General features: G+C 38.3%; 1 protein-coding gene across 3 annotated transcripts in view; it reads left to right on the forward strand.

Annotated features, from left to right (window-relative positions):
- The window catches only part of NDEL1 (nudE neurodevelopment protein 1 like 1), a 40,046-nt gene that overhangs the window by 13,384 nt on the left and 14,145 nt on the right, over window positions 1–12,517 (forward strand). For all 3 annotated transcript variants that reach the window (XM_059998424.1, XM_059998426.1, XM_059998423.1), the window contains exons 6-8: window positions 2,714–2,887; window positions 6,866–6,957; window positions 11,685–11,836. In XM_059998424.1, coding sequence (XP_059854407.1) covers window positions 2,714–2,887; window positions 6,866–6,957; window positions 11,685–11,836 — 418 coding nt within the window. The remainder of the gene's footprint in view (window positions 1–2,713; window positions 2,888–6,865; window positions 6,958–11,684; window positions 11,837–12,517) is intronic.

Below are 12,517 nucleotides of genomic sequence, written 5' to 3' on the forward strand. Positions count from 1 at the left end.
CTTTTTGCTTGTCCTAAATAATTTTGTCATGCACATATTAGCATTACATATGTGTACATATTGCTGTATATATATTATACATATAGAGAATATATACTTTCTTTTAAAATTCTCCTTCCCTCCCTCTTTTTTTCTTTCATGCATGTTAGAATGCAGAATATTGTAAAGAAGAAACTAAAAGTCTCTGTCAATCCCTTTATCTTGAGAGAACCCACTAAGAGTTTGGTGTGTTTCTTTCCACTCTTCCCTGTGACTATACATAAACATACCTGTATATTTTTTTCCTTTATATAATTGGAACCACATTATATATACATATATATTTTTTTCTATCCTCCTTTAATATAGTGAATGTAATCCATGCCATTAAAAAAAATCTTTTGAAACAGGTTTTTAAAAATGTGTAATATTCTATTACATGTGATTTTTTTGATGGGTCCTTTATTATTGGTGGTTAATTTTTTGCTGTAAATAGTGTCCTTGTACATAATATTGGGGAGTATCTTTGATTTTCTTAGATTCTTAGAAGTGGTAAAGGATACAAGTATCTTTAATGGTTGTAATGGATGCTGCTAAATTACTTTTTAGAAAGTTGGTAACTTTACACTCTGGCAGTGACTGAGTGTCCTTCTCACAATGTTTACTAGTATTGTGAATAATAAAAACAGATTTTCTTTCTTTCTTTTCTTTTTTTTTTTTTTTGTGGTACGGGGGTCTCTCACTGTTGTGGCCTCTTCCGTTGCGGAGCACAGGCTCCAGATGCGCAGGCTCAGCGGCCATGGCTCATGGGCCCAAGCCGCTCTGCGGCATGTGCGATCTTCCCAGACCGGGGCACGAACCCGTGTCCCCTGCATCGACAGGCGGACTCTCAACCACTGCGCCACCAGGGAAGCCCCAAAAACAGATTTTAAAATTATTTAAAAATCTATTTGAAAGTTGAAAATTGATATCACATTGTTTTTAATTTGTAGTTCTTCGGTTACTACTTGTGAGAACTTTTTGCTAATGTTTATTGGCTCTTCTAAAAATTGTTTTTTTCATGACTTTTCCTTTTTTGGGGGAGGGTTTATTCATCTGAAGAACTCATAATTTATATAATGTATAAAATATTAACTCTATCCTATTTTTAAGTTTACAATTCTGGTTAAAAAAAACCACGTAACATAAAATTTACCATCTTACCCATTTCTAAGGGTACAGTTCAGTAATGTTAAACTATGTTCACATTGTTTTGTAGATCTCTAGAACTTTTTCATGTTGCAGAATTGAAGCTCTTTGCCTATTGAACAACAAATTCCCATTTCTCCCTTCCCCAGCCCCTGGCAACTGCAGTTTTACTTTCTCTCTCTCTTTTTTTAAAAATAAATTTATGTATTTTTATTTTTGGCTGCCTTGGATCTTCGTTGCTGTGCGCGGGCTTTCTCTAGTTGCGGCGAGCAGGCGCTACTCTTCCATGTGGTGCGCGGGCTTCTCATTGCGGTGGCTTCTCGTTGTGGAGCACGGGCTCTAGGTGCGCGGGCTTCAGTAGTTGTGGCATGCAGGCTCAGTAGTTGTGGCTCACGGGCTCTAGAGCACAGGCTCAGTAGTTGTGGCACACAGGCTTAGTTGCTCCGCGGCATGTGGGATCTTCCTGGGCCAGGGCTTGAACCCGTGTCCCCTGCATTGGCAGGCAGATTCTTAACCACTGTGCCACCAGGGAAGCCTTGCAGTTCTACTTACGGTTGTTAGGTGTGACTACAGTAGTCCCTCCTTATCCGAGGTTTAGCTTTCCATGGTTTCAGTAACCCATGGTCAGCTGCAGTCTGAAAATATTAAGTGGAGAATTCCAGAACTCAACAATTCGTAAGTTTTAAATTGTGTGCTGTTCTGAGTAGCAGGATGAAATTTTGCACCATCACGCTCAGTGGACGTAAATCATCCACTGAGGGTCTTAGAACATATGTTCCTCAGATAAGGGAGGGACTACTGCACCCTAGATACCTTATATAAGTGAAATCATACAGTATTTATCTTTTTGTGACTGGCTTATTTCACTTATCATGTGTCCATAATGAACATGGATGTGCAAATATCTCGGTGTCCTACTTTGAATTCTTTTTGATACATACCCAGGAGTATGGTAACTTTGTATCTTTTTTTAATAATAAGCAAGTATTCTGTAGGTCAATTGTATAACTGGAAAAGAAAACATAAATTTTGGGTTAAAAATTCAATATTTCAAAACAAGAAAACAATTTGCAACTATTTTGACTACTTCCTTTCAAAACAAAGTATTTCATAGGATAGTTAGTAAAAAAAAAAAAAAAAAGCCAAGCCATTTAAAATGACAAAAATACACTTCATTGATTTTGTAATAATTCCCAAACTACATCATCATTTCAAAATAAATGCAAATGAGTTGGTAAAGAATATTTATTTTTGTGTCATATATGTTCACTGTGAGTTCTACTTTGGACTCTGCCCTATTTCTTTTTTCATATAGGCATAAATAATTGTTCTGTTAACTTTATAGCATTTTTAAAGTCTAAATGATCATGTAGACAGTAGGGTTGTTGTCATTTTTATTCCCCTGGAAATAAAAATTGTTAAATAGGAAATTCATTTTTGAGAAGTAGTAATTTAGGAAGAGTGTCTTTATGCCATTTCAGATGTGACTTTGCTTGATGTATTTGCTTCCTCTAGTGAATATTACTACTTTTGCAACATTTTACAGATTTAAGACAAGAACTAGCTGTTCGGGAGAGACAGCAGGAAGTAACGAGAAAGTCGGCTCCCAGTTCTCCAACTCTAGACTGTGAAAAGATGGATTCTGCTGTCCAAGCATCACTTTCTTTGCCAGCTACTCCTGTTGGCAAAGGAACAGAGAACAGCTTTCCTTCACCAAAAGGTTTGTAGTGTCTTTTCTTTTTGAACCTGTGGTTGATTATCCACTTAAGAGGCTTTGCTGGTGAGGCAGGGGTTGCTAAGTTTTAAGCAATCATTTTAATTTTTTTTTTTTTGGCCATGCTGTGTGGCATGTGGGATCTTAGTTCCCCAGCCAGGGATCGAACCCATGCCCCCTGCATTGGAAGCACGGAGTCTTAACCACTGGACCACCAGGGAGGTCCCTAAGCAATCATTTTGGTTTAAAAGTTGGTTAAATCTAGCACTGAGTGAAGCAGAAGGCATTGTTCTCCTAGGCCAACTCATTAGTAGGAAACAGTGAGATGAGGGCTACATTTAAGAGAAGAGCAGCTTAATAAATTGAAATTTTAATAAAGGTTTTTAAGGGAAGTTTATTTTTTGACTATAGCAGTAATACATGTTCATGTAGAAAAAACTAAGAGAAAAAATAAAATCCATCTGCAATCTTAGGGCTCAAAGTCAACTCTTATTAACACTTTGAATTTTTTTCTATTGTGTGTGCTTTTTTGTGTTTGTGCCACCTTATTACACACAAGTTTTGGGATCGTATTTTTTTTTAATTAATTTTTATTTGAGTATAGTTGCTTTATGGTGTTGTGTTTGGGATTGTATTTAAATGCAGTTTTATTTCTTTTGCCACTTGACATATCATGGGAGACTAGAAGGCTTTATACACAGAAAGTACAGAGACTCACTGAGTTACCATTCAGACTTGTCTTAAGATTGGCTTGCGTGGACATGTCCATTCTATAACATGCCTCAGTAGCTGCCATTTTCATAGGTGATGTTCAGAGTAACTGATGAATAGTACAGAAAGAATATGCCTTTTGCCATCAGTCAGGGTGTTTTTTACATCCAGGTAAGCTGAAAAACGATTTAGTAGCCGCTAGATAGAACGTTAAGAACGGAACCCTGAAGCTCTCAATTGAGATTTATTTAGTTTTTGCAGCTTGGAGATCATATTTCAGCTACTTCCACCCCCCACCCCCCCATACTTTCTTCTCCCCCAATGGAAGCTGTCTTTCTTCACACTTTTTTAAAAAATATAGGACTTTATCTTTCAGAGTGATACGAGAAGGTTTCTGTCTGGGTGGTTAGTGCACTCCATGTTTGTGCTGCCCAATACAGTAGCTACTCCAATGTGACTATTTAAATTTAAAATTTTTATTGATTTAAATGAATTAAAATTTAAAATTGAGTTTCTGATTGCGTTGGCCACATTTCAAGTGCTCAGTAGCCCTTCAATAGATAAGTCACCCTATTTTCGTCTTTTTATGAGCTGAGGTAAGGTATGTGAGAATTCTGTATAGTTACGTTATTGATTGTAGTGGTATGTGCTGACTCTGCTGCTGAGAATACAGAGCAGGCAGTATATAGATTACAGCAGTCATCAGAAGCTCTCGTTTTTCCGGAATGGCTGCTTGTGTATTTGAGGACCTTAGAATTACTAGCATTTGAGAATTAACAAAGCTTTGCTTTTATGTTACTAATTAGAATTATGCAGATAAATTCTGAAAGTTCTTTAGTTGAGCACTAATCAGAATAGTCTGGAACCTCAAGGGGGTGTTAGTAGGACATACAGCTTTGCTCTGGCACAGTTACAATAATGTCAGCCCTAAGGCAGTAATATTTGTCCAGTCAGACATGTTTTTCAATTGGAACTGATAGCATGAGCTTCCACTGACCTAAAAGCTGCCGTTTCATGACAAGAAAGTCTGCACAGACACAGTGAGAAGCCAGAGGTTAGAGAAATCAGTGGCAAGATTGAAGAGCTGATCTCTACGAAGTGGTCTAGCTCTAATTGTGTTTTATTGATAAAATGCCTGTTTCCAAAAAGCATTCAAGACAACTTACCATAAAAGTACAGATTTAATAATACCTAAAATATAAAATTCGAGGGGAATAGGGAAAAACAAGATCCAGAAATTGCTGCCAAGAGAAGTATAGCAGTTTATTTGTATCACACTGAGCACCTGTTATGTGTCAAGTATTACTCAGGATGTGGGGAGGGTAGTAGTCTAATAAGACTAAGTTGCTACCTTCAGTGTGATTATATTCTAGAGGACAAGGGTAGCAGCAGCAGCAACAAAAGCATTTTACCTGCTGATTACAACTCTGTAGAAAGCAGATAAAAATAATAGTAACATTTATTGAGCACTTACTGTGTGCTCTGCATTTAAAAAATTTATTAATGAATTTAAACTTAACAACAACCTTATGGTTTAAGTGCTATTATTAGCCCCCTTTCACATTTGGCTACTTAAGGTCACACAGTTAATGGCAGAGATGGATGTGTTTCTAGCAGTTTAGCTCCAGAGCTCTTAACCGCCATGCTTTAATATCTCAAAAATAAATTGAAGAAATGTGCACGACTGAAAACCTTTGCTGAGGGGCATGAAAGAAGATGTGAATAATTATCATGTTAAATACCATGATTCAGAATAGGAAGACTTAATTTAGTTGCAATATCCATTTTCCCCAAATCATTCAATAGTTTAAATTTCTAATAAAAATTCGAATAGGTTTTTTAAGTTGTGAAGTTCATTTTAAAGTTACTGTGGGGCTTCCCTGGTGGTGCAGTGGTTAAGAATCCGCCTGCCAACACAGGGGACACGGGTTCGAGCCCTGGTCCGGGAAGATCCCACATGCCGCGGAGCAACTAAGCCTGTGCGCCACGACTGAGCCTGCGCTCTAGAGCCCGCGAGCCACAGCTACTGAGCCCATGTGCCTAGAGCCCGTGCTCCACAACAAGAGAAGCCACCGCAATGAGAAGCCCGCGCACCGCAACAAAGAGTAGCCCCCACTCCCCTCAACCAGAGAAAAGCCCACGTGCAGCAACAAAGATCCAATGCAGCCAAATATAAAATAAAAATAAAACTTTATTTATTTATTTTTAATTTTTTTTCGGTATGCGGACCTCTCACTGTTGTGGCCTCTCCCATTGCGGAGCACAGGCTCCGGACGCGCAGGCTCAGCGGCCATGGCTCACGGGCCCAGCCGCTCTGCGGCATGTGGGATCTTCCCGGACCGGGCCACGAACCCGTGTCCCCCGCGTCGGCAGGCGGACTCTCAACCACTGTGCCACCAGGGAAGCCCCTAAAACTTTATTTTTAATAAAGTTACTCTGGAAGGGTAAATGTGCAAGAATAGTCAATAAAAGTTTGAAATAGGTTAGTAACAAGAAGAGGCTTTGCCCTTTAGGAAATATATTTTAACACTATAATAACTAAAGCAGCATATTTCTGGTAGAATAGACAAATAATTTAATGGAACTTGAAATGTATAGAGAATTCAGTGTGTGGTTTTAGTGCCATTTCAGATGAGATAAATCTTTTTCACTAAATGGTATTATGACAATTAGATATCCATTTGGAGGGGAAAAATTTAGATATTTGATGAGTTTACTAATCTAAGTGGTGAAAAGTTTTTTAGAAAAACATTAGGAGAAAATGTGGGGAACATTTTTATTATGTTGCAGTGAGGAAGCCCAAGGCTCCCCCCCAAACCACAAAGTTGAAGAGATAAATGTCACACTGGGAAGTACAACATATATAAGAGAAAAGGTGAATATCTATAGTGTATAGTGCCCTTGCAAATTGATTAAAGACAACCCAGTAGAAAAAAGTGCAGAGATTAAACAGATGACTTCCAGAAAGAAAGATTCAAATGACTCTTTGATTAGGGAAACAAAAATTAAAACAAAGTGACTATCAAATTGGCAGGAAATCCAGAAATACTTGTCTAGATGTTTTAAGGGTATATGTCCTTTTAGCATTGTTTATAATGATGAAAAATTGGATATAATCTAAACATCCAACGGAGATATTTGTGGTATCTCCACTTTGTCCACAGTTTGGAATACTATACTGATTTTTCATTGAGCGTATACTGCTTTGTAATATCAAAACCCAAATGTAAAGGGAACTGCAAGAGTAATCACTCACCTTTTACTTTTCTCTAGCTATACCAAACGGCTTTGGTACCAGTCCACTGACTCCTTCAGCTAGGATATCAGCACTAAACATCGTGGGGGACCTCTTACGGAAAGTAGGGGTAAGCCTTTAATTATTTATCACTAGGTGTTTCAGCTGCCAAGGTAATGAATTATTTCTTAATTTGCAGCGAGGGAAGAAAAAAGGATACCTTCCTGTGTTAAAGTCTGTAATTAAGCTGAGAAGCAAGAGCATCCAGTGACCAGCTGAGACTGTGAACACCTCCAGGGCTCAGCCTTGCCAGTGCCTCTGCAGAGGGTCCCTGCGCTTAGCTCCCAGGTTCCCACTGGGCCTTCTTCATGTTCCCCATGGCTGTTACTAAAACATCGTGATTCCTCCTCCTTCCTCTAAGGCTGTGTGTCTTATACCGCCCTCTGATCCTTTTCTTTGCTCTGCCTGCTGTCCTCCTGGTCATCCCCGGGCTTTTTCTTCATAGGACTTCCGCATTGGCTCATGACATGAATTTCTTCTCTTAGTCATATACGTCTTACTGCTGCTTGGCCCCCTCAACTCCTGTGCTGTCTCCTTGGCTCTAACCTTGCATTCCAGAACATTTTGGCTTTTGGAATATTAAACTTGGTTTTGTGCTTATTCAATTTTTTACTCTGTGTAATACCTACTCTTTGACTTTATCGAGAGCAGTACTCTTGTTTTGATTTTTCACTTATCTCTTGCTTTCACTTTGTTCCTACTCATCTGTGATCCACGGATCGCTTACTCTGCCATTGTTGACTCATGGGCTCTTTGGCCATGGAGGAGACCTGCAGCCTGGATCAGTCAAGGAACTGGATTTCTTTCCTGCATCCAGATCACAGGAAACAGTCATATGACCTTGTGGATTTTTAAGCCACTATAAAGTTAGCATTTCTAGCATTAGTCAGTTTTCTTTCCTGTTTCCCTCAGTGACTTTTCTCTTTTCAATAATCTACCCCTGAAACTTCCCACTATCCACTGCCCATTCACTTATTTTTGTGTGTGTGTGACTCTGTAAAAAGCAGAAATTGCATTATACTTTACATAAAGAAGAAATGGGAGGCCAAGATAGAAGGTCCTATTGTTACCTTTTCTGGCTCATAAAATTATTGTCTGACCGTCAGATTAACTCTAAATCTGCATTTTAAAGTTACTGTAAAAAGTAATGTGTACAAATCATTCATACATAGAGCAATCTTCCCTTACTCCTAACATAATTTCTTTAACCTAGCTGTCGTAAGAGTTGCGTTGTAATAGTGTAACCTATTTGTTGTAACCTATAACTTGAAGGAGTGTGCTTGCTTTTCAGTATTTTAACAACTTTAAGCAAAAAGATGAGGAATTTAACTTACATCCTCCTAATTTTTTTTTTGTTCTTCTGTTGGTTATTTTTATAACTTTAAATAACATGCTTAAACTATGTTTATGAATTTATTAGACTGTATCTCAGCTCCCTGTTGTGTGTGTGTGTCTCTGTCCCTTCTTGAGCTCTCCATTGGTTGGTTCTGAAAATTAGTCAACAGCACCTAAAATATTATGCCTACATGTGTATTATTTACTGAATAATCATAGAGGAGGAGCTGGGCTCTAGGGCTGTTTTACTTGTGCTGCTCAACAGGTGTTTCAAGCATTTTGTTCTTTACCTATTATTTACTCAAAACCATATTAGGTTTTTTCATATTTGTATCACAGTTGACATGTATGTCTTTTTCTTAACATTTTTTTAAATTGGCCATCTTTTTTATTATTTTCACTGCAAAACAATTTTTACAAGATCACAATAAAATAAATAAAAAGAAAAAAGCTAAAATCCTGTCATTTCAATGAATTCAACCATTTTTATTTTTTAAAATTACATTCGGCCTTTGTATGCATATATAATTTGTATATCATTGGATATTTTTGTTATCATGGGTCTTACTTAGCATTTCTGATTACCTTTGTTTTCTTGTGGAGGGAAGAAACATACACTTTCTTTGCTATATCTTGTATCTTCCGGCTTCTTATTTACTGAGTGCTCTGATATGCTTCTAGGGCTGCTGCACTGCTGTCAGCCTTGAATTTCTCTTCATTATACTCTTGGGTTAGTTCTGCCTGTTCCTGGACGCCATGTTGTCATCTTTGTTCCCTGTTTTGCTTTAGTACCTTAAGTAGTTTATTTAGAAATGGTGCACGAAAGTTGAACTTAGAGTCCTTGCATTGTTTACACATTGAGCTGACAGTTTGTCTTCTAAGGTGTCGTTAGAATTTTTGGTCTGCTGTTATCCTCCAGCCCCTGCATACTTTTATGAATATTTCATTTTCTACTTCTTCACACTACTTTGTCCGCTGACTTCACCTGGAAGCCCCATTCCCACTCTTGCATCCTCTTCCACTGAGAAATCAAGGCCATCTATTTAAACTTTGTTTTCCTCTCTTAACCTTCTTTTAGTACTCTCCTATTATTACCTCTGTGGCTGTTCTTCCTTTTTATCTCAGTGGTAAAAGTATCACATTCCTCCCATGGCTAATTTTGTCCCTCTGTGCTTTGGATCTCATTCCTTCCAGCCTTCTCATCTTTATGTCTCCTGTATCTTCAGACTTTTACTATATGTTTTAATATTTATATGCAATATTTATATATAATGTATTACATATATATACTTTATATTTACTATTTATACTTTATACCTAATATTTATATATTACATATTATACACTTTTTAAACCTTAAGAGCAAAATAAAAGCAGCTATTCTTTCCTTTTACCCTGCGTCTCTCTTTAGCTGTCATTCTGTTTCTCTTTTCCCTTCCCAGCCAAGTTTTTGAAAGCATGTCTCCATTTATTGTTAGCATTTTTGATGGCATACACACTCCCCAGATAGCCTAGTCTGGGCTATGTTTCCTGCTCACTCCACTCAAATTGCTCACTGATGATCTCAGTGCTGTCAAATCCAAGGGATGCTGTTCTGTCCTAATTTTACTTGAAACATTCAACACTGACTTATTTTTTTGAAATGGCCTTCTTTTCTCTGCTTTTCTGATGCTGTGTCGCTGTGTCACGTCTGCTTGCCTTCCTGCCTGTTCCTGTTGGTCACCTTGTTGGGTCTTCATCTGCCCACCCTTTCGGTGTTGATTTTGCTCAGAGTTCTGTCCTTACCTTTCTGATCTTCTTCACAACCACAGTTTCATCTCCTACTTGGTGTGGATATGGTCTAAATCTTGATTGCTAGGCCACTGTTTTTGACTGCCAGACCCAGTGCTTGCATTAGGCTGTCTCACTGACACCTCAGATACAAGTTGTGCCTGTTATATGATAGATTCTCAGCAAATATCAGAACAAATAAATGAGTGTCTTGAATATAGGAAATTAATGGCTCTCAATTTTTATTGTGTATGTGTCTATTTAAGAAGATGCTGAAAAAATGCTTTTTCAGAGCTTGTCCTACAAGGTCACTACCTCTCTTCCTTCTTTCGTTGTTATTTTACTAGGTCATGGTACTTTTGTTTTAAGAAAGGAGAAGAGAAAGAAGTTTCAGTCTGTTTCTGTTGCTCTGTCTTAATAGCCGTTGTTGAAATTATGGGGGGAGGGTTCTCAGAGTGGAATATGTTATCTGTGGATTTAATTTTTTTAAATTTATTTTATGCATTTATTTTTGGCTGCGTTGGGTCTTTGTTGCTGCGTGCGGGCTTTCTCTAGTTGCGGTGACGGGGGCTACTCTTCATTGCGGTGCGTGGGGCTTCTCGTTGCGGCGTGCGGGCTTCTCATTGTGGTGGCTTCTCTTTTTGTGGAGCACAGGCTCTAGGCACATGGGCTTCAGTAGTTGTGGCACGTGGGCTCAATAGTTGTGGTGCACGGGCTCAGTTGCTCCTCAGCATGTGGGATCTTCCCTGACTAGGGCTCAAACCCACGTCCCCTGCATTGGCAGGCAGATTCTTAACCACTGTGCCACCAGGGAAGTCCCTGTGGGTTTAATTTATCTATGTATTCCACATTCCTTAGTGTCATGGATAATAGGATTGGACTATTTTTTGTCTTTTTTTTTTTTCGGGGAGAGGGGTTTGATTTGGTAAAGTGTTTGTGGGAAAGGGGGAGTTGGTGATATTTGTGAGCAATGGAAATTGATGAGAAACTTCTGTTCTCTTCATGTCATCTGTTGGTTTGTAGAGCCTGGCACTGACCAGGTGTTGTGGTGACAGGTGCTAAGCAGGCACTCAGTTTAGAGGTAAATGCTAACGGACTGGTGTCATTTTCAGGTGAATTATTTAATTATAGACGAAGGGTATTAGACGTTTTACAATGTGCTCTCAGAAGTAGAGTAGCATTTAACTTCATGTGAGGTGTTGTAAATGAACTTATCCATTCTGATACAGTAGAAATGACTAACCTGAAGCCCTAAAGAAAGAATTGGCCGCTTTAAAAATTTTTCAAGTGATGTTTTTGCATTCTTTAAAATGCTTGCTCCCAAAACACACACACGCACACACCCAACTAGCCAACTAACAGTCCACAACTTAGAAAGAAACGGTGGATAGGGCCAAGAGACCTGGGATACATCTCTGTATACTGTGCCACATTTTTCTTAGTTGTAAGGTGAGGATTATATCTGTATCCCTCAGTAACACTGAGAGAAATGTATATTCTGAGTTCATTAGAAAGGGAGTCAGCATAAATATTCCCTCTTTCTATTAGAAAGGTGATTGATATGGCTTAAACAGCCACCATTATCAACTGAGAGAATAAGATTTGAGTCTTGAAATAGAAATGGTTTGAAATGCAAATTTTTATGTGCAGCTACTGTTTTGACAACCAAATCATTCCTTCTTCCTTTTGTAGGCTTTAGAATCCAAATTAGCAGCTTGCAGGAATTTTGCAAAGGACCAAGCATCACGAAAATCCTATATTTCAGGGAATGTTAACTGTGGGGTGATGAATAGCAACGGCACGAAGTTCTCTCGATCAGGGCACACGTCTTTCTTCGACAAAGGGTAAGTCTTGGAAATTCTAAACGTTAATTTTTTGGGTAGTGAAGTTGCCCATTATTAATTGAGCTTGTTGAACTTTGAAAAGATAAACTCAGTTTGATAAACCTACCTGAAGCGTTATCATTGAGATCTTAGGGGACATGAAGTCTGTTGTCTTCTAGTCCCCATGGAGTCTGTTGCCCTGGGAACCCTGACTCTGAAGCTTCTGTCCTGGGAAGCAGACTCTTGAAAGGCAGCTGTGTTAGGCTCTGGGGATTTAAAGATGACTATGATGCAGTCCTTGTGCTCAAGGTGCTTGCAGGCTAGTAGACTTTCTTGGCAAATATTTGTTAAGAGTAGAAGAGAACATGATGGTCATGTATGTGTGAACTCTTCAACAAACCTTCTGTCTGAAGATTTTAGAAAAATATAAAACCACTGGATCAAGTACAGTTTAGGAGATACAAGTTTTGTATAATGTGAAGATGTTTTTTGGGGAATTGAGAATTAAAAAAAATGGTTGTAAGATTAAAGCAGTGGTACATCCTTAATACAAAAAATATGTCAGTTGGTACAGAGTATATAAAGTAAAAAGTGTTTTCCGTTTTCACACTGTTTTTGCATCCTTATAGTTATTCCTAGGCATGTAAAATCATATTTTTATGCATCTGCTATACACTTTTAAAAACTTATGGGCTATTTTAT

The sequence above is a fragment of the Delphinus delphis genome, chromosome 19, assembly GCF_949987515.2.
Source record: "Delphinus delphis chromosome 19, mDelDel1.2, whole genome shotgun sequence".
Classification (NCBI taxonomy): Eukaryota; Metazoa; Chordata; class Mammalia; order Artiodactyla; family Delphinidae; genus Delphinus; species Delphinus delphis.